This window comes from Sorex fumeus, unplaced genomic scaffold (assembly GCF_029834395.1).
Source record: "Sorex fumeus unplaced genomic scaffold, SorFum_2.1 ptg000009l, whole genome shotgun sequence".
Classification (NCBI taxonomy): domain Eukaryota; kingdom Metazoa; phylum Chordata; class Mammalia; order Eulipotyphla; family Soricidae; genus Sorex; species Sorex fumeus.
Genome location: NW_026606066.1, coordinates 31463821 through 31485387, shown reverse-complemented (window position 1 = coordinate 31485387; position 21567 = coordinate 31463821). Strand labels below are relative to the sequence as shown.

The following is a 21567-nucleotide window of genomic DNA, read 5'->3' as shown; positions in this document are numbered from 1 at the left end:
GTCATACTGTGTTCCAGCACCAGTCTTGCCACCAGAGTCTTTTTCCCTCCACCAGGGTCCCTAGGTCCCACGCCCCCTCCAACCCAGCCTGTCCCTCTGACAGGCACATTTTTAAAAATAGGATTTTAAAAAACTGAATCACCATAAGACACACAGTTACACAGTTGTTCGTGATTGAGTTTCAACAACTCCAACACCCATCCTTTCACCTGTGCACATTTCCCACTACCAATGTACCCTGTTCCCTTCTTGCTTGGCCCTGACAGGCACATTTTTTAAATGTTTCCACTTAGCAAAAATATCCTTAAGGATTACAGACTTTGCTGCTGTTTAAGGTTGTAACTGCTTTCCTTCTTCCCTGAGAAGTATTATATACTATTTTTTTTGCTGATTTAAAATATTATTTACCTTGATAAATGTGAGTTTGCAAATGCAAACACTGCTTTTGGTATTTCTAATGGTTATTTCTCCGTAATGTTCTATCCATCTCCTTCCACTGAGAATGTTGTGTATGCATGTGGTGACCTTATTCCACACATAGCAATCTCCATACCTAGTGAAGAAGACAGCACCGATTGAAAACAAGGACAGTCACAGATATTAATGCTTCTACCAATGAGAACAACTATTGACAAAAGCTTCCTCTCCATACCCCCACCCCAGCCCAATTTTCCTCTCATTTATTTTGTGAGAGTTTCAAGTCAAGTTTGTAGTCAAGACTAATTATGCCATGATTCACTGATTTAAGGAACATTTAGAGCTTTTTGTGAGCAGGATGTTAAAACTCTCAAGCTGAGCCAGAATAGATATCTTGCTTCCTGCTTTCCTGGAGGGCGAGAGGGACATTCAGAAAATATAAACAATTCCTGATTCCTGGTGGCTGACTAGCAATGATGCAAAAGTCATCATTCAGTAGAAACTATATTTCAAATTCTGATACTTTCTCCAGGCTGATAGGCAGTAAGGCTGGCAAGACTGCTAACCAGTCACCTGCTTATGAGGGTAAACAACCAATATTCTATACTATTTTTTTCCCTTTAGAAAAGTAATAAAGAACTTGTATGAGATATTAATTCAATACATTATTACAAAATAGGTTTTGTGTTAGATGATTTTGCCCAGCACTACAGCAAGTGTTCTGAGCACGTCTGAAGCAGGAAAGGCTGGGCCCTGATGCATTCTTTATTTTGGTGGGTTTGGGGTCACACCTGGCAGTGCTCAGGGCTTATTCCTGGCTCTGTGCTTAGGAACTCCTGGTGGTGCTTGGCAGGTGAGTGGAGGGGTAGGGGGAGACCGTTGGTTGGCATATGAGGTGCCGAGGATTGAACTGGGGTCAGCTGCACTGCAATGCAAATGGTTTAACCCCTGTACTATCTCTTTGGTCTTTTAATACATTTTCATATTTACAAAGTTTTCAGTTTACAATAGTTTTATCAGGTCCTCATCCCACCAGAAATAAAGGAAGACCCGTACTTTTTTTTTTTTTAGTTGCTTTTGATTTGGGATCACACCAGCGGTGCTCAGAGCTTACTCCTGCGTTTATGCTAAGAAGTCATTCAGGGGACCATATGGAGTGTTGGGAATCAAGCCTAGGTTGGCTGTGTGCAAGGCACATGTCCCTCCAATTGTACTATTATTCTGGCCCTAGATCTGTACCTAGAACCTATTGGGGACGTATCATGAAAACATAGAAGGGATCCTCAGGCTTTAGATCCTCAGGAATGTAGCCAGGGAATGTGGATATCAAGATAACTTTCTAGAAAAGGTGGAGTTGGGTCTAGACCTGAAGAATGTCTAGGAAGGCACTACAGACTGTGGGAAAACATCAACAAAGTAAAGAGACCAGAAGAGAACGTGATGAGTGCTCTAGTGAATAGCAAGGTGCTCTAGTGAATGGCTGTGTTGGAGGCAAGGCTGGAAAGGGATAGCGGGACTGGGCTGGAAGGATCTTCAAGACAAAGCAGTGATTCTGGATTGAACCAGACTTGAAGATTCGGGGCCAGAGTGGAAAGAATCAAGGGAGGAAAGAAGCATGATATGGTGTACCTGTAAGAGAGACTCCACTGACTAGATCATTTCCTACTATAAGTAAAGCCAAAGACATGAAAAAAATCACTGGGATAAGACTGATAAGCACAGATGGAAAAGAAAGTTACAGAATTTCGAATAAGAAATGAGATGACAGGGCTTCAAATCACTTTTCATGTTAGATATGTATTTTCAAATAAAGTTATTTCAAAACAAATATTTCTAAGTCTCTGAAACAATGAACTGGTATGATATTGGCATAGAGGCCTGGAAAAAACAAGTTTGTGAATCATGAAATTATACTGTGTAGGCCTGGGAATCCCTCTGCGTTCTCACCTTCTTCCATTTCCAACCAACACCAAATTCTGTTGTTTGAATATACAAAAATAAAACACAATCAGCCAAACCAAGAAAGAAATAAAACTTCAATGAAATCTTTTGCCTCAATGTAAACTGCAATGAATTCGAAAAGATTTGTAGGAGAGATTCTCTAGGAAACAACCAAAAAAGCATACCATAACTTTTCTTTCGAAAAATATCTTATACATTCAAAATAGCCCTTGGATCTAACAATTCGAAAGCAAACTGTAAAAATAAAAGAGAAAATAAGTGGCTTAAACATCTTTTAAATAAAGTGGCAAGGAGATCAGAGCCTGGGACAGAGAGCACCTGTTAGGAAGAAACCAGGAAGAAGTTTTGATCCTGAAGCCATTATTTTCACCAAGAAGCAGGATCTAGTCTTTACTTTGGGTGAAGTGAACAGATGTGTTGGCCACACCCTTGGCACATTCTCAAGTTTCAAGTAGCCAGTTCTGACTTGGAAACGCTGGTAAGATCCAAAAGAAGAGGAGAGCCACTTACCTTGGAAGCACGACGTTCAATGTGCCCACTGGCAGGATTTCCATCGACTTGCCCCAGAACTTGTTTTTCCATCTGATATCTAAGAACACAGGCAGAGGGCATGACATAGATACTCTGATGCCAACCACTAATTCCATGACCATCATGCAGCATTGGTATTACACTTCCCATTTTACAAAGAATTTTTATAACCTTACTAGGTTCTACATTGTTGATTTAACCCAAGAAGTTGCTGTCTAAGGATACCCCAAGGTGTTTCAAGGACATATATATGTGTGTGTGTATATATATATATACACACATATATAAAATTTAACACATACTAAGCTTCACCTTCATATATGTTCCATGTTTGTTTTCAATTAGCACTAGGGAAAACAATATATCTGTGTAATGTTCTTAGCCACACCTACACTGTATTCTGAAATCAGATAAACCCTCCTCTATGTTTAATTAAAGTACTGCAAATGGCACACTAGAATTTAAAAATGAGATGTATAGTAAACATAATTGCTGCTATGGCAATATCACATGTTTATACACATTCTTATTTAAGAATTAGATATTTAAGATATTTAACCCATACCTATATAGTTAGGTAAGAGTTATGAGACAGTGGGATTCACTTAATGAACATGTCCCTATACTCATTGTTAACTATGGCCCAGAGGGACAGGAAAGATGCTCAAAGGACTGGAGTGCATGACTGGCATGTGGGAGCCCTGGGTTTAACCCCTGGCACCAATGGTCTGCTGAGCACCATCCCCTGCTGGGCATATGGCCTGAATCCAGCACTGCAGGGACTTTATGTTACTTGTAAAGGTTCAGGTTTACCTGGGATTCCATGATAAATTCTCTAGCCATATCCTGACAAGTTAAAAGAGCTTAGGACTGCCTTTCCCAAATTTCTGATGACCAAAAGATGAGAGTTTTTTTTATTGTGAAGTTACAGTAACAGTGCAGTGCCATGTTGTGTATTTCTAGATGGAGGAAGTACATTTGAGAGTCACCCTGTCAGCAGTGAGGCAACTTTTGAAAGAAAGCAGTAGGAGCTATTTGTACTTAATGGTTCCATGGACAACTACGTATTTTTTGTTCTTTCTTCAGGACTCAGGAAACTTTTTCTATTAGGCATGTTTGTAATATTGAGATAACAAACAACGACTGAGTCAGCAGAGACTTCAGTACAAACTCTAAACTGAGACCAGAAATCTGCAATGTTTGTTTATCCAAATACTCTGTGACCACAGAGAAGTCAGAGGTCTTTGTATGTGCCCTCAAGAACCAAAGCTTCTCCACCTTACACATGCAGAGAGCAAGGTGCAACCAGGTAAAGACAGACCAAGCTGGCATTGTCAGCTTGGAGCTGTCCTGCTCCATAAATTATCACATCTCCTGAGTGGCATGATTTCATTTTCACACCAGAAAATCTAACTTCTCCAACTGAACTTCATAACAAATACCAACACTCTCCAAGTTCTAAAGGCATAAATGGAAACTAAAAACAATATATCTTTGGAATCTGGAAACTTTTTCATAGGCCGACTAATTGAATTCTTAAGTTGTAATTGAAATACAAACCTTGCCAAAACACAAAATTCTTGGATTCACAGTGACAGGCAGAAATGGGTGGATGATGGCTAACCTGGTGATTAAAACAAAAAAAAAGACAGTGATATGTGTTCTAATTTTCATATAAACAATAATTTTATACCATACATTGGCTACCCCCAACTAAAAACCATTCATTCATACATCTCTCTTAATGAATTATTCCCTAAACAAGTATATGTCAGTTATGGAACCTTTAACTTGGAAGAATCTATGCGTGTGTGTGTGTGTGTGTGTGTGTGTGTGTGTGTGTGTGTGTGAGTGCATTCATGCAGATTTAGAGAAAATTATATAGGTAAGCTAGGAGAGTTTCTGGTAACTGGTACCATAATCCACCTCTAGTTGATATTTGTGTTACATGCAAAAACTGTTTTTATTATCAAACTGCCCTCAGACCTATGTGAAATCTCAGTCAATCTAGAGAAACTTACCTGTTCTGAGAAAAATCGGAATCCCTTGTCCTCTCTAATGCACTCATAAGTCTCCCCGAGGACAGGGTTGAATGGCTTGCTTCCTGCTCTGAAATAGGTGGAGCAGTATCCTGAAACCGCAAATGCAGCAATAAGAACCTGTTAAAACATTTAAGAAAGAAAAATAATGTAGGAGAGACACTTTCAGATCTGTTTGTCCTTTATTCTTTCAAATTACCCAACCCCTGTCAATATAATGGCATCAGAATTTTTATTTGCATAGATTTTTTTTCATAAGCTCACAGGAAAAAAAGAAAATGGGATAAAATTCCTTACATGGGAACCAGCAGGCAACTGGGGATTAGAAATTCTCCATTCATTTGACCACAGGATTTCCTGAGAATCAAAAAGTTCAAGGTTCTGTGTTTCTAGGTTATGCTTGAGTGCAAGTGAATTCTGGGTGCTGGAAGGCTGGGTGGGATGGGTGCGGGGCAGTGCTCAGAGAGCAGGTTAAGTTTCTTCAGTTAGGAGGAGGGAGGGGCTGGGGCCAAGCACCAGCAGGAAACTACTTTCTCAGACCCACCTGCCTGACCACCTGGGCCCTTTTGGTATTAGCTGATGGATGAAGCCAGGATACTTTAAACATGTAAAGAGCAGAGATATGTCTGTCCTAATTTTAGAAACTCTCTGGACTAGGTCCTGGCTTAATAGTCTTCAGAAGTTGCCACCATTTGGGATCATGACAATGAGTGGGAGGGTGCAAAAAATTTGTTTAAAAATGAAGTTATAATTACTTTACTTCTTATGTATATGTGTGTTGAGAGAGAGAGAGAGAGACAGAGACAGAGAGAGAGAGAGAGTGTGTGTGTCTGTGTGTGTGTGTGGTGCTCCCAAGTGGTTCCCAGGTGGTCCTGGGACTCCATCAACAATTTTCAGCCAACCCAGGCTAACAGGGCAGTGCTGCTCAGGCCCTCAGGTGCTGGGATAACCTGGCCCACCTGGGTGAAGTCTCAGTCACACTAAAAATGTATGACTTATTATCAATACATGCTTGATATGCATACCTATTTTATAGATCTGGGGTCACTTTAAAACTTCTTGGGCAAAAAGGGGTTGCAATGGAAGAGTTGGGATTGTGTGTGTGTGGGGGGGGGGGGCAGCAGGAGATGCTCAGGAGTTATTCCTGGCTCTGCATTCAGGAATCGCTCCTGGCAGTGCTCCAGGGACCATATGGGTTGCAGGAAATCAAATCTGGATTGAACACATGCAAGGCAAGCACCCTACTCACTAGACTATCTCTCAGCACCAATGAATGGGAAAGAGTTTAAGAAGTCCTGTGCCAAAGGAATCTGGAATTTTTGGCCTCATCTAAGTAATGCAGATGGGCTTATTCCTCTCTTTCCTATCCAGTGAGAATGCCGGGTGAAAGCCAAATATGCCATGATGATGTATTCTGGCGCAGCCCAGGCCTCGGGCTCACATATCCCACCATGTATTACCATACGTTCATAGGGGTCATCAGTTTCTGAAGCTTTGTCCAGAAGCTCGCTGTACTCGATTTCCTCACAGAGATGCTGCAGAGTGTTGAGTGGCTCATTTAGCTCCACTGGCATGGACACTTTGGACAGATCTTTGCCGATGTTGTTCCTCAAGATGTTCCACAGGTTAATGTTACTGGTGTCAGGACAGGGGGCGGGCAGGCATGTTCGACGTCCGTTCCGGAAGGCGCCTCCAGTGAGCTCTCCATTCAGGACTGAAAGAAGGAGAGGGACACGAATCAGAGCAAAAGACACTTGGCTCATCTGACATCATAAAATCCAAGAGGAAAATAACACTTTCAGATAATTCAATGGTGAAACATCTCTCAAGCCATCAGTATATTCACTTCAGAGTGAACGAAATTATTTCCAGACAAGGTTGCCAAAAAATGCAAAAATTATTACTATAAAGTTTTGTTAAATGAGGTGTTAAACTGAGGTAATATTCAAGACAAGCCATGTTAAAATAGTAAATATATTTAATAAGAAGGATTCAAACTTTTGTTTGGAGAAACAAAACTCTTTGCCTGTCTAGCAACTAACAGGTTTTCAACCACTTTAATATGCTGATTATAGAAAGATAAAATTTATGAAACAATCAACTAAAAAGTATCAGTTAGGGGGGTCATTTTATACTCAAATTTGTAATTTGGCATGTAGACAGAACAACTCAGAAGCTCAAATGATACATACTTTGCCGAGAAATGTTATCTGCAACACTGGTATTATCTTCAGATATATTATCACTAACATCACTGATGTAAGACTCATCATCTGAAGCCTAGGAAAGGATGAACATGGGAAGAATCATTATTCTTGATCAATCTTGAAAATTCAGAAAAATCAAATAACTAAAAACAAAGCAAGATATTGCCCAAATGAGAAGTACCAAAAGAAAATGTTGTTGGAAAATGTGTAATCAACAGTTGTGAGCTTTCCATGAGTCAGACATTAGGAGGGTTAGAATGCAGCCTTGTCGAGAACTTCCTGTCTTCTTCGGTGTGTAGAAGCTGAGGGAAGTCAATATAAGACCAGAAATGCTTCAGTACAGCACAGTAAAAACGTGCCCAAAGGAGGCACTATGCCTTCCTCTAGAGGAGATTGGAGGAACTGCCCCGGGGAAGGGTGGTAGAGGGGGATAGGAGCTGATTGAAGGAGAAAGCAGGTGTTAGGAGGGAAGAGACACAGGAAAAAGTGAACCAGTGCAAAGGCTGAGGTAATATTTACTCTAGAAATGCTAAGAAGTTGAGTGAATGTGAAGAAAGTGGGAAGAGAATGAAGATGGTTTGATGGCAAAGGACTTTTCAGATCAACATAAAAAGTTCACTCTAATCTTAGGAGTTATTAAAGGCATGGGGATAATGGTAGTCATATCTAGTTTTCCAGAAGTTACCTGGCCACTTCCCCTCAGATAACAGGGCTGTATAATTTCTGGGAGGCTAGGGAGCCCTGTGGCTCTCTCTTTTGCCACCTGGGTTTGGTGGACTCGGGCCGCTCCCCTATCCGGGGCAGCCCATGCCATGGGTGGACTAAAGAGGAAGCGAGGGCCAAGCTGGCTGGTTGATCAGATGCTGCTTATTCCATTCTCCCCATGCGCCTGTTCCAGTCTCACTAAGCTCCCCATTCTAGTCTCATGCTGCCCCTCATTCCTGTCTCCTCCTATCTCTCCTGCTCATCTCTCCACTCTCCGTCTCGCAGCCCAGTCTCTCTCTCCACGTGCCTGCTCCTGCATCCCTCCCCTACATTCTTCTCCCTCTGTTTCCCTTGCTAGTCTCTCCTCGCTCCATCTTGCTGCCCTGCTCTCTCACTAGTCTCTCTCCAACTTCCCGCTTTGGGAGTAGCCAAGTCAACATATCAAAGGCCCTTCCTGATCACCCATCAGGCTCAAGGGTGGAAATACTGCCTAGGGGTGTTTCTCCTCTCCTTAGTCCAATAATTTAATTAACATCTTAATGAACATCTTAATTCTACTTCTTAATATTAGTTATTTTGTATGGACACAGTAAGAGACACATTGAGCTTGTAGGGTAGCTCTCCTGGGGACATCTCACTATAGATCTCAGACTATAGTGCTCAAGATGGATTAATCATTCCTAACCCTAGCAGGGTCCGAATCTAGTTACTACTTTTTTGGATCATGACAGAATTTGTTTATGATCATGCCAGGTCCATTTTGATGCCAGGGAAGCTCACTGCTTGCCCTAGGTCCATCCAGTCCCTTGTTGGGACCCTGCTTTTGGGGTGCTAGGAAGTAAGGGAAACTGAGGCTTAGGTAGAGAGAACAGATGTCCAGAGATAATATTATCTGGAGTCAATTAATTCCCAAGTTACAAAAGCATAGCATTAACTGTCTTCCTGTGTCCATTCAAAAAGGACACTGCTCTGAATTAACTATGCAAAGGACTTAAGGAGAAGAGAAAAAACAATATTTACAAGTCAACAGAGCACAAAGAAAGAAGTTACAAGTAAACAAAGAGGAATGGGAACACTGTGATGGGAGTAACCCAATAAACTTAAGCTCCCTGTGGCAAGGCAGAAAGGACAAACCAGTGTTATCCCACATTACTTACACCTGAGTAAGAAATACTGACATATTAAGAATTTGGAGGCAGGGGTTGGAAAGACAGGACAGGAATGAAGACACTTAGAGCTAACCACCCAGTAGCATGGTTAGCTGAGAAATCCGGGGCCTTTCCTGATCACCATCTCGGAGCCCACCCCTACCCAAAAATGGTTGTAAAGAAATAGTTGAGAGTCTGGTCTGAAGTACAATGGATAAAATCTGGCACCTTACTGAGAGTGGGGGAAGGAAATTTAGGGACAGGAGAAAATCAAGAATTCAGCCACTCTTGGCATGAGAAAAAAATGAAACTAAAATAAAACAAATTAGCAGCAGTATGAAATCAAGAGACGACATATAGCAAGAGGAGTTCAAGATCGCTGTTCAGAGAACAGGAGAAACAGCATCTCTACTGCAGGTAAGAAGGTTGCTGATATCTATTCATTTTCATTGCAATGAAAATAGAGGGACAAGAGAGACAGTGCAGGTGGTAGGGCACTTCCTTGCATGCTGCCAACCTCTTTCCATCCCTGGCACAACATATGCCACCCCCCCCAGCACCAATCCAGGAATAGCCACCGAACAGCTCAGAGTGTAACCTAAACCCCCGCATCCCCACCTTCTCCCCGCAAAAGGAAATAGTACTGTATTTTTTTTTCTAAACCAAAAATCCAAAACATTCCTATCATAAAAAGTTAAAAATTAATGAGAGTGAAGAGGTAACCTTGAAAAATCATCCGTAACCCTGTCCTCTAAAGGAAATCACTTTTAACATTTGGTGGGTATTACTCTCATTTCAAAGTGCCTGTAAAGACAGTGATATATATATTTTTAGATTCTGGAGGGAAAAAAAGATCACTTTACATATTGCTTTATTGTGTTCTGACTGCACTGCCATTTCTATCTTGGAATGGTAATAAGTTTTACCATACATTAGTAAAATAGGGAATTTAAGCAGAATTCAAATGGTTTCTAACTATTTATTACTATTGACAATACTTGGATGAACTCAGTTTTTTAAGTACATTTCCATGAATTTATCTGGTAATTTCATTAACACTTAATCCTAGAAATGAAGTGGTTGGGTCAAAGTGCTTACTTTGGGCTTTTAGTCAAATGTTGCCAGATTGCTCTCCTCAATGACTATATGTACTAGCTTATTCTCTCCAGTAGTAAATGAGAACACCCATCTTTGCACATGCATGTGTGGGGAAGTACCACATGTGGGTGTTATTGATTTTTTCCCCCGAGGGTCACTAACTAAACAGAAAATAATTTTTATTAAAGTTTGATCTCATCTTTTGGGAAATTTCTAATTTTATACACAATGTTCAATGTGTTGGATAGGCTGCATGCTTTTTCAGTTTGCAATTTAATTTTCATCATGATTTGTGCTTTTTTGACACGGGAAAGTTTAAATTTTCAATGTCATAAAAATGATCAGTCTTTGCCTTTAAGGTTTCTGGCTTTTACGGCTGACACTCTGCAAACTGGCGTTCAGGAGAGGTCCTGGGTCATATGGAGGCTCACATGCGGGACAGACGGTTGCATGTACAATGAATCCCAGGAGTTTTCACGAGCATATCAAAAATGCTGGCAATGGAGAAAAAAGTCTTTTTCTGATTCCTATTTTCCCACTGTAACTGGTTTCCAGTTTCTGTAGATTGAAGTGTACACCACCAGGTTCAGGAAAACTACCTTCTTAAGCTTGATAGAAAAAGAGAGTAATTTAAATGTTTCCACTTGATTTCTTTGAAGAAAAGAAGAAAAGCCAATCATACACAAACTAACTGTTAAAGGAAAAGATATCCCTGTCCAAACCCAATCCAAATTGTTTACTCTTTGAATAATAAAGGAAATAAAGTAGGATGATGTTTATCCCACAAAACAATGAGGAAGTTTATTTTCTTCAATTTCCAATAGCTCCACAGGCAACAGGATGATCCGATATCTATGTCGATGTACACAGTCACTGTAGCCTGTGAAGGAATTTAACAATGCTGGAGGCTCTGGGTAAGATCCATATCCTCGTTTGTGTGGGCAAGAGCTGAGACTGAGCAGTCTGACCATGCTCCACTCATGTTATCCTGTATCCGAAGGAAGGCTCTGCAGTATTATAATGAACAAAGCTAACACATGCTATTTTCTCCACCACGATCACTAAGTCCTGAGCCAAACATTCCTTTAAATGTTAGGGAATCAAAAGAGTTGGGAATTTTTTTTTCCCCTCTAAAACGAGACCAGGTCTGCAGTGTTGCAGAAACAAATTTAAAATTAGAGAAACTGGTTCACTGCAGGATCAAGAGGAGAATTCATTAAAATATTTTTCCCCCTTTTTTGTTTTGTGGAGCACAGCTAGCCATGCTCAGGAAACTGTGCTCAGAGATCACTCCTGGTGGGGGTCACGGCAGAGACTGTGTTAAAGGCAAGGCAAGTGCTTTACCTGTCATACTGTCTTTCTGGCCCTGTTGAAACACTTTTTTTGTTCTCTTTCCCTTCTGTGCTGTGGTTGTGATGATGGGCTGGGATCACACTCCTCTGGTCTAGTGCTCACCCACATTTGGTGCGTGCCAGGCTTTTTGGTGCCATCAGGGCTCATCAAACAGCTCCTCTGGCATGAGCCGTGATGCCTGTAAGGCATTGTGAGGCATGGAGCACAAGTCCCATAGCTGCAAGGCAGGTACCTAGCTACAGATCGTCCCCAAGCCAAGGAGAGCACTTTTTAAATGAATGCTAATTAAAGGCACTAAAAGGTATCACTCAAAGCTTTTCTCTGTTGTGGAAAATGATAGTGTAAGATACTGCATGTCCTGCTGTCTCTCAGACTCATCCCGTGTAACGGGATTGCAAACATTCCTTCCTTCCTTCAGGCAGCAGGGACTGAGGACTGGCTCTGGGCTCACCAGAACTTCTCTAGTGCTAGGGTCCCAGTGATATCTGAGGCTTCCAGGAACTTGCAGTCTATGGGACAGGAAATATATGATATGCATGTTTTGTTAGCAAATGAAAAGCATTAAGGAAGCAGCAAGGCAGGAAGAAGACTGTAAGAGATGAGTGGGTCACTGTATAACAGCAGCTGGACAGCTAACAGGCTTCCTAAAGGTGACCGACAGGAGACGGGGGTGGCCAGTGAGGCTTCGAGCCTGTGGGTCTCTGGCAGAAGTGCTCGAGCCTGGTACAGAGTCAGCGCTGGAGCCAATCTCCTTCAGGAGTGGAAACGCAAGGCCGGCAGCTTGTGCTTCCCCTGCAGGTGCTGCTGAGACTCACTCCCCACAGGGACTTCCCAGCCAGCTCACCAAGCCTGCAGCTACAGATCTGAGGAGCTGCTGGAAGGTCTCATCAACCAGAAAACCAAGAGGCTCAGCCTGACTATGCCAACTCTGCCAAGAGGCAGCGTGACAAACAGGAGAAGGCAGCTGGAATAGAGAAGGGATCACTAAGAAAATGATGGCTGGAGGAACCAGTCAGGATGGGAGATGTGTGCCGAAAGTAGATAATGGACCAAACACGATAACCTCTCAAGGTCTGTATTGCAAACCATAATTCTCAAAAGTAGAGAGAGAGTATGGGGAATATTGTCTGCCATGGAGGCAGGGGGAGGGTGGGGAAGGGGGGGGTATACTGGGGATATTGGTGGTGGGGAATGTGCACTGGTGGAGGGATGGGTGTTTGAACATTGTGTGATTGTAACCCAAACATGAAAGCTTGTAACTATCTCACATTGATTCAATAAAATTAAAAAAAAAAAAAAGAGGCAGCGTGTCGCTGAGACTGTTCTGGAATCTATTGTGTGGCTTTACTTCCCAGTCTCTCCTCATCAGGAACTCAGACTGAGTGTGATGACAAAGAAGTTTCAAGCACAACCAGTATTTTATGAGAAACTGGCATGGCACAGGACACAAGGAAGAGGGATGCGGCCTGTGGGCCTGGGTCTTTCAAGCATGGATTGAAGGAGCGAGTTCCTGTCTGTGTTTCAGTCATGAAACGGGGGGGGGGGGGTGGGGGGGGCGCGGGGTGTCTTTAGCACAATTGCAACTCTAAGAACTCAGCCTTAGGCTCCAAGGAGCCTACTAAAGGCAGTAAGAGCTGCAGCTGAGAGGGAGGTGGTGAGGGGCTTTTAAAGGGCTGAAAAGGATGTTAATGACCCTCAGACATGGAGAACAAGAGCAGGGGCAGACCTGCTCTCCAGAAAGACGAATCACGCTCTTTATGGGAAAATGGATTCGAGGGAATAAGAAAGGAGGCAGAAAAACCCATTAAGGAGACAGATGACAGAGCACTGGGACTGAGCTGGAATAGTGGGAGGAAGGCGGTGAAAGATGGAAGAATTTTTTTTGTTTTTATGTTGCAGCCACATCCAGTTGTGCTCAGAAGTTACTCCCAGTTTAGTGCTTGGGGTAACTTCTGGCAGTGGTTGGGATCCATGTGGTGCTGGGCATAGAATCAGGGACTCCAGCATACAAAAACTGCTCTGAACCTTGGCGTGATCTTTCCAGTTCTCAAAAGTAGGAGTTTGAGCAATAGAAGTCACAGAGAGAACATAAAGTAACAAAATAGGAGACTAACACCCAAGAGTGGCGGAGATTAGTACCAGGAGGTTTGCTCCATGGCTTGGAGGCCAGCCACACATGCTAGGGAGAAAGGGAGCTCAGATAGAGAAGGGAGCACCAAATAAAGGGTGTTGGGAGGATCCTCCCAGGATGGGAGAAGCATGCTGAAAGTAGACTATAGACCGAACATGATTGCCACTCAATGCCTCTTTTGCAAACCACAACACCCAAAAGGAGAGAGAGAAAACAAAAGGGAATGCCCTGCCACAGAGGCAGGGTGGGACGGTGGGGGATGGGGGATGGGAGGGATACTGGGATCCGTGGTGGTGGAGAGTAGGCACTGGTCATGGTATGGGTACTTGATCATTGTATAATTGAAGCTCATCACAAAAATTTGTAAGTCTACAACTGTACCTCATGGTGTCTCACTAATAAAAATTAAAAAAAAAAAACCCAGGAACTGATGTGATGATGACTACAGAAGTTCTGAGACAAGTAATAAAGAGGAAGAGCACACTGGGCTTCAGTGATAGTACAGTGGGAAGGGCACTTGTCTTGCACAGGCCTGAACCATGTTTGATCCCTATCCCTAGCATCCCATATGGTCATGGAGCACCACCAGGAGTAACCCCTGGGCACCACTGAGTATGGCTCCAAAATAAACAAAAAAAGAAGTATGGGCACATTTGTGGGGTTGTGTGTGTGTGTGTGTGTGTGTTTCTGTGTAAGGAGTTTATTGACTGGCTCCTTTTTGAACTGTGAGGACTGTTGGGGAGGATGGTGTCCCATGGAGCCTGAGGAGGCAGCATCTCTCAGGTATTATGCAATTCTGAATTGACTCTTTCTCTCTCTCTCTCTCTCTCTCTCTCTCTCTCTCTCTCTCTGCAGACCTATTCTTTCACTAAGCCATAGCTTATTTGTCACACTTGGCTTTTGTTCATAAACAATATCTATTATTGTCTCAGTTTTAATGGAATTTGTTAATTAAAAAAGAATTGAACATAATCACTGAATAATCTCATTTCATTAAGATAGTAAAACTGTGGAAAAAATTCAATTCCACTTGCTCATCAATATTCCAGAACTTTCCCCTTCAAGTTTCTGGAACTTTCCTGCCTTTAAACTGCAAAGCCACATGAATAAGGATACTGTTCTGGGATAGCTAATGAGAAGGTAAGCAACTGTCTTCAAAGCAATCATTGGACATTCAGTATGACAACTAGAACCATCCACAATCCCCTGCCTTCAAGCTGCCCCCTTATACTTCTAAAAACTGACATGTGAAAAGCTGGATTGTTACTTGCACATTGGTCTTTCTAGTCAGAAACAGGAAATCTCTGGCACAGATGCAACTTGGCAAAGACATTCTGTAAACAATTTGGATTTAGTGCCATTTGTTCCCAAATTAACCATGCTTACCAGGGTTCACTAGTTTGCCAGAATGTTTTCTAGTTTAGTATCCTTGTAAAATGTTTAACAGGTAGAAATCAATCATACTTTGATAAAAATCATCATTTAGATAAAAATCTGTTTTTAAAATGTCTATAACTAAAAGCAGCTGATGAAAGCATATTCAAAATTAGGACAAGGGGATCTCACTTGCAGATGTGTGACTGCAAGTCACAGCCCTCATAGCCACACGGGGTGTGGAGGCAGAGAGGGGAGCAGATGCCTCTTCCAATTCTTCCCTAGATGTTTCCAGATAGAGTTAGTCCAGAAAGTCCAGTTAGTTCTATACACTTCAGAGAAGTTCACAGAAGTGTATAAATAAAATTCTTGGTTTCTTTACACCAATGACAGCAGTGCTCATCAGACTTTCCTTATAACATTAAGACAAAGGTTAGTCCCCTGCCCATGAGATGCCAAAGGAACGGGAGTAGACTCTGAGATCACCCTTTGTCAAGGTTTCTGTGATTTCCTCTAGATGTTGCTCACGAGTAAGAGTCAGGTGGACTTTTGTGAGAACATTTGGTGGCCAGGACTTTGCGGGGTATTTCTTCCTATATGCTAATAGAAGGGAAGAGGAGGAGGGAAGAATTGCAGGGAAGGGTCTTCTTTCCAGTGGCAATTAGGTTGGAGAAGCTCGTCTATGCACTCCAGAGCACACAGGACCTTCTAGCTGTGGGAATGTCTGAGATATATTTTCAGAATTGATGCTGTGAACTATGGCAGCTGTTTTCCTGTGCAGAACTCCAGATAAGGTTTGGCAAGATCCATTAAGCCATAGATCAAGAGTGAGAAGAGTTATCAAGGTGAGCACTGCCACACAGCGTCTTCTAAACTTCTTCCTCCTGAGAGTGTCACCATCTTCACTGCAGATCTCTATCTGCACATGCCTCAGCTTATGCTGAGAGGTGTTGCAGGATGAGATGAGATGAGGGATGTGGTTCAGGAGCCGAGTGCCCTCCCTGCAAGCATGAGGGTACAAACTGGATCCCCAGCCTGCCCCACATAAGCCACTGTGATCCCAGTGTCCCTGCTGGCCCTGACATCACAAGGACGACAATGCCAACAACAGAAGGGCAGCGGTGGGGGGAAAGACTTTGGGGAGCCCAGAAAGAATATGAAGGAATTCATGAGGGTGGGTGAGGTTGCCTCCCCTTAGAGACACTTTCAGAGAAGAGGGTGAGTTTCAGGAAATAACCTTCTCAGTCTTTTTATTCTTTTTCCAGATACTCTTTTCAATAAGCCAATCAGAACCTCTAGGGAAGCTTGCAGACGATAATATACCCACTACCATAAAACGGAAGGTTGACTCAGTGCTCCTAGAGCCCCAGATGCTACAGAAGTGCTCCCCAATGCTAGACTGCTCTATTAAGGCACCATGACGTGGTCTCAGTGTTGCAACTGCTTGATAAAATCTTGGGTTCAAGCCTCTTTCTAAATCTTGTGCCACTTATTATTGTACTATTGGATCTAGTGAAGTATGACCATCACTCAGATGTGAGGCATAAAGAAAGAAAGGGAATAGAGAAAGAGTAATTGAACCTTCCCCCCTCCAAAAAAAGGGGCTGGAGTGATAGCAAGGTGAGTAGGGAGTTGGCCTAGCACTCGGCCGCACCAGGGTTCTATTCCCAGCATACCATATGGTCCCCTGAGCCAGGAGTAATTTCTAAGTGCAGAGCCAGGAATAACCCCTATGCATTGCCAGGTGTGAACCTCCCCCATCAAAAAAAAGAGCAATTGAAATAAACTTCAAGATTCTGCAACAGAAATGGGGGAGGGGTGAACCATAAGGAACAGTGGATGAGGAGTCCTGGGATTCTGATGGTAGATACATGATACAATGACATCATACACCTGGAACATTTTTAATATTAATACTACTATAACTCATGATATCTTATTAAAATAAATTAAAATAAAATTAATTAAAAGTAGGTCAACAGGCAGAAATGTCTCCAGATGCTGCACCAGGCTGAACATCATTTCCGGGGCACCTGGAGGACCCCAGTACCAGCCCCAATAGAGCTCAGGTAGCCAAAACCTCCAAAACCCAATCGCCGCCATAATCTCGGCCGATCTCCACAGGCTCAGGATGAGCTCCTCACACGATAATGACTATGCTGAAAAACTCAGGTATGCAGCTTTTGTGACCAAAATATCCAGGCTTTCATGGAGCTAAGAATGGACGACCTTCCCCCATTTCCCTGTCCTTCCCGAAGCCTGGTAGCCATGTTCATGAACTGCCTTCGGTGCCATATAAGCTTATTAATGGCCATGATCCAGAGACTCACAAATAAATATTGGAAGAGAGCAACACGCTGCAGAGATGCTTTCAGATCCCAAAGTCTTCTCCAGTTGATCCCAAAGTCATCTCCCTATTAAAAATTTTAGAATGCCTGGAGCGTGTGGCTGTGTTTGCGGCTGCACAAAATTTTATACTCGACTCAACTGATGTACCAAGATTAGCATGACACATTTAATGAGGATGAGGTAGAAGGTTATTGATCTCAATTAAAAAATAAATATTAGCACACAAGGCTCAACATGTAACAACATGTTAGTAATCTCTTATACAAGGGCTTAATGGCTCTAGGGTGAGATACAACAATCTTCATACATTTTTCTCAAAGGTAACTTTTTTGGAACATTTTTAACACTCCATTCACAACAAGCCATACAAAATAAACTACCAAGGACTTTGGTGGTGGTGGGAAAATTCAAAATAATGATGGTGAGAAGGTGTTATGATGGTGAGATTGGTGTTGAATATTGAATGTAATAAATTATTGTGAACAACTATATACAAATAAAATTGGGGAAAAATTGTATCAACAGAATCATGGCTATCTTTGAAATTCTAACCACACCTACAGGGTCTCTGAATAAGATCACAGTCCCTTGTGGATTTGTCTGACAATTATTTACTTGAGTGAAAAGCAGGAGAAGTGGGAGAGGTGTGAGCATGGGGGAGGAGGAGTAGGGTATCAGAACAGCCACAGGCAGGGACATGACCCATCACTCCACGTGGACCCACTGGCACCTCATTCTGATTCAGATAAGACTCCAACTTGGGGAGAACCTGTTATGCATGCACTTTCTCTCTCCTTGAGCCCATAGAATATCCACCTGCCTTACAGATACTTGTATTGATAAGTCTAATAAACTTATCAGTGCCTTAAAGGGCACTTGTTACCTGGACTTCTGTGTCCCTCTTCTTGCCACCAATTTACCAGAGGATATGATGGAGAAAAAGACCATCTTTCTGGGATCCATACAGTCAATGATGCTACCTTTACATTTCTGTTCTGTGGCACCTGGGCACCCAGTGGGCAACTCCCCAAGATCTTAGAGGGTTTGAAGTTGTACTCTGAGAGATAAAGTCATCAGATTTTGTGTCAGAGCTCAGAAAATGTATAGTCAAATTTGACCATACACTAATTTAACAAGGACAAAGGACTGGTCAGTAATGGAACTTCAGGAAAGGAAGAGTCAGAAAAGAAATTGCTGGCAGCATGTCTACTTCGTAGTGGCTCCTGGGGGGTGCAGAGAACAAAAGATACAAAACTTCCTTGCATGTGGCAGAATATCCTTCTGAAGGCAGCAGAGACACAATATTGAAATTATGACACCCTGGGGCTCCTGGCCTTAAATTATTCACTTAACTCACTGTTCCCATTCTTGGCTCATCTAACAACCTTCTATCTAGAATTAGGCTTCCCACACATATCTGCCCACAGGGAAAGAGAAAATCATCAGCAAGTATGATTATTTTGTCCATCTGGTAACATCAATTACCATTATAAATAATGAAATGAGTTCTCCTGTGAGTGAATGAGAGTCAGAGCATCAGTTAATGTGTGACTGTAGCCATCAGTTAATGTGCAGTTGGTGTTACCTCACCAAGGTGCACCCAGCTTGGTGAGGTAAAACTCATTCATGGAGATGAGATTTCTGGTTTACTTTTCTCCCTTATGAAAGCAAAATGCATGCATTTTACATTTCTCTTTCACACTTATTTTTCTTTCTAAACACTGTCCTCCCATTGTTTATCGATTTGCTCGAGCAGGCCCAGTAATGTCTCCATTTTTTTGAGACTTGCTGTTACTGTGTTTGGCATATTGAATATGTCACAGGTAGCTTGCCAGGCTTTGCCGGGCAGGTGAGATACTCTCAGTAGCTTGCCGGGCTCTCCGAGAGGGGCGAAGGAATCGAACCTGGCTCGGCCAAGCTGGCTGAGGCAAGGCAAACACCCTACCGCTGTGCTATCATTCCAGAAAAACCATTCATAATTCCAAACACTGAAAAAAACTACTACTAATTGTCAGGCTGCTTCCTTCCAGTCTAATCTCTAAGCATATGGAAATAACACTCGTCAAAAATTTTCATTTCACAAAAATGTGGCACAGGTTTGCAATCTCAAGAGGCAAAATTTCTCATCAGCTATGTGGGAAAGAGCTTTGGTTGCTTCTCCCATGCACCAAAATGTAAATAAAGCACATTTTACTAAATTTCAGCAAAAATTCATTTCTACCACTTGACCAAGCAAGAAGTCTTGTATTTCTAACCCTGCCAAGACTTAGGCAAATTAACAACAATCTAAGAGAGTATTTAATTGCCAGACATAAATGGAATATAAGTAACTACGTCAAACAAACTGAGAAAACCCAACAAATTAACTCCTGGACTCAGAACTGTGGTAGCCACTGAAGGGAAAGAGAGAAAGGGAGAAGAGGGAAGGAATGGGTAGAGGAGTCTATTTGTTGGTGGGTTCAGTTAGTCCTAAATACAGAATTATCAAACTATACCCCTGAAAGTTTGTAATATTATATGATAAAGATAAATGACTAATCAATTAAAAGGGGAGGAACTTGGGGCTGGAGAGATACCTCAAAGAGCTGGGAGGTCCATATTCAATCTCTAGCACATGGTTCCTCAGGCAATGACAGCAAGGACCACAGAGCACAGAGCAGAGAGTAGCCCCTAAGTACCAAGTTTGGTCTCCACACACTCCCCGCCCCCACAGCAAAAACAAACAAATGGAAAAAGGAGGGGAGACAAACAATGGAGTTATTTTATGGTAGCCAGTAGTAATCTCTCCAAACCCAAATTAACCAAAGATGTTACTGTCACTGTCCTCCCGTTGTTCATCGATTTGCTCAAGCAGGCCCAGTAAAGTCTCCATTGGAGACTTTTGTTGTTACTGTGTTTGGCATATCAAATACATCATGGGTAGCTTGCCAGGCTCTCCGAGGGGGGCGGAAGAATTGAACTCGAGTCGGCCATGTTGGCTGCGTGCAAGGCAAACGCCCTACCGCTGTGCTATTGCTCCAGCGCTTCGGCAGCACATATACTAAAATTGGAACGATACAGAGAAGATTAGCATGGCCCCTGCGCAAGGATGACACGCAATCAAAGATACAGCCTAATATTATCCTTATAAGTTCAAAGTCAAGTCTCTGGCAAAGATGGTGACTTTTTAATTCTCCCATTCTTTCAATATTTATCAGCTAGTCTCTCAAAGAACTGCTATTAAACTTTTTTTGGTGGGGAGGGAATTTGGGTCACACCTGGAGGTGCTATTGGATCACTCCTGGCTCTGTGCTCAATTAACCATATACAGTGCTGAGGTCTTCAAATGCCTTAACTACAATATTTGCCACTGTTCCCATGTTATACTGAAATATGGAACATGAGGAAGTTACAAAAAAGTCTCCCCCATCAATATTGTTGCCTAGTGTGTTGTATTTAGTCAAAGAGAACTAAAATTTATGTACTTTTGGCTTTACTACTTCTGGACATCTTACTATAATAAGATTCACAGTCACTATTTAACTTTTAGTCACAATCAAAAGCAGCTCAGGTTGACACACTGAGAACCTTACCTCATTTTCTGATGAGCTTGCAGAGAGGAGCACCTCTTGGGCATCGAAGAACTCAGAGACAGATTCTGACATGGAGAGGCGACTCTCATTGGCTACTTGCTGTGACAGAGGGAGACTGACATGAATTTGCTCGCCAGCCTACAGAGGAAAAAAGCATATGATGCAATTTTTTTTGGCAAGTATAGCTATTCAGGGGGCTGGAGTGATAACACAGCAGGTAGGACGTTTGCCTTGCATGTGGCCAACCCGGGTTTGATTCCCAGCATCCCATATGGAACCCTGAGCACCGCCATAAGTAATTCTTGAGTGCATGAACTAGAAGTAACCCTTGTGCATCACCCGGTGTGACTCAAAAAGAAAAAAAAAACTATTCATTAAAATTTCATCATGATGTGCTAGCCAGTTTTTTTCAAGAAATTCACATCATGGACTAGAGAGATACCTGCCTTGCATGAGGGCAACCTGGGTTAGATCATAAAGACCCCTGAGTTCTGCCAGGAGTGATCCCTGAGCACAGAGACAGGACCAAGCTCTGAATATAACCAGGTGAAGCCCAAATTAAAAGAAAAACAAAAAATTTCTGAGCACAGAAAAATTCATATCATATGTTGAGTGGTAACAAAAGTAATTTTCATGCGTAACTCAGCAGCATCTGATGACCCTGGTCAAAGTTTTCTTCCA

General features: G+C 42.4%; 1 protein-coding gene and 1 non-coding gene across 15 annotated transcripts in view; one reads left to right on the top strand and one right to left on the bottom strand.

Annotated features, from left to right (window-relative positions):
* OSBPL6 (oxysterol binding protein like 6) overlaps positions 1-21567 on the bottom strand; it is a 241267-nt gene that overhangs the window by 7631 nt on the left and 212069 nt on the right. For all 14 annotated transcript variants that reach the window (XM_056110115.1, XM_056110113.1, XM_056110116.1 and 11 more), the window contains 7 exons: positions 20887-21024; positions 7142-7229; positions 6410-6663; positions 4932-5069; positions 4471-4534; positions 2890-2968; positions 409-553 (listed from right to left, as the gene is read on the bottom strand). In XM_056110115.1, coding sequence (XP_055966090.1) covers positions 409-553; positions 2890-2968; positions 4471-4534; positions 4932-5069; positions 6410-6663; positions 7142-7229; positions 20887-21024 — 906 coding nt within the window. The remainder of the gene's footprint in view (positions 1-408; positions 554-2889; positions 2969-4470; positions 4535-4931; positions 5070-6409; positions 6664-7141; positions 7230-20886; positions 21025-21567) is intronic.
* Positions 20335-20436, top strand: LOC130019882 (U6 spliceosomal RNA). The gene has a single exon (XR_008791935.1). It is a non-coding gene; the product is annotated as a U6 spliceosomal RNA (small nuclear RNA).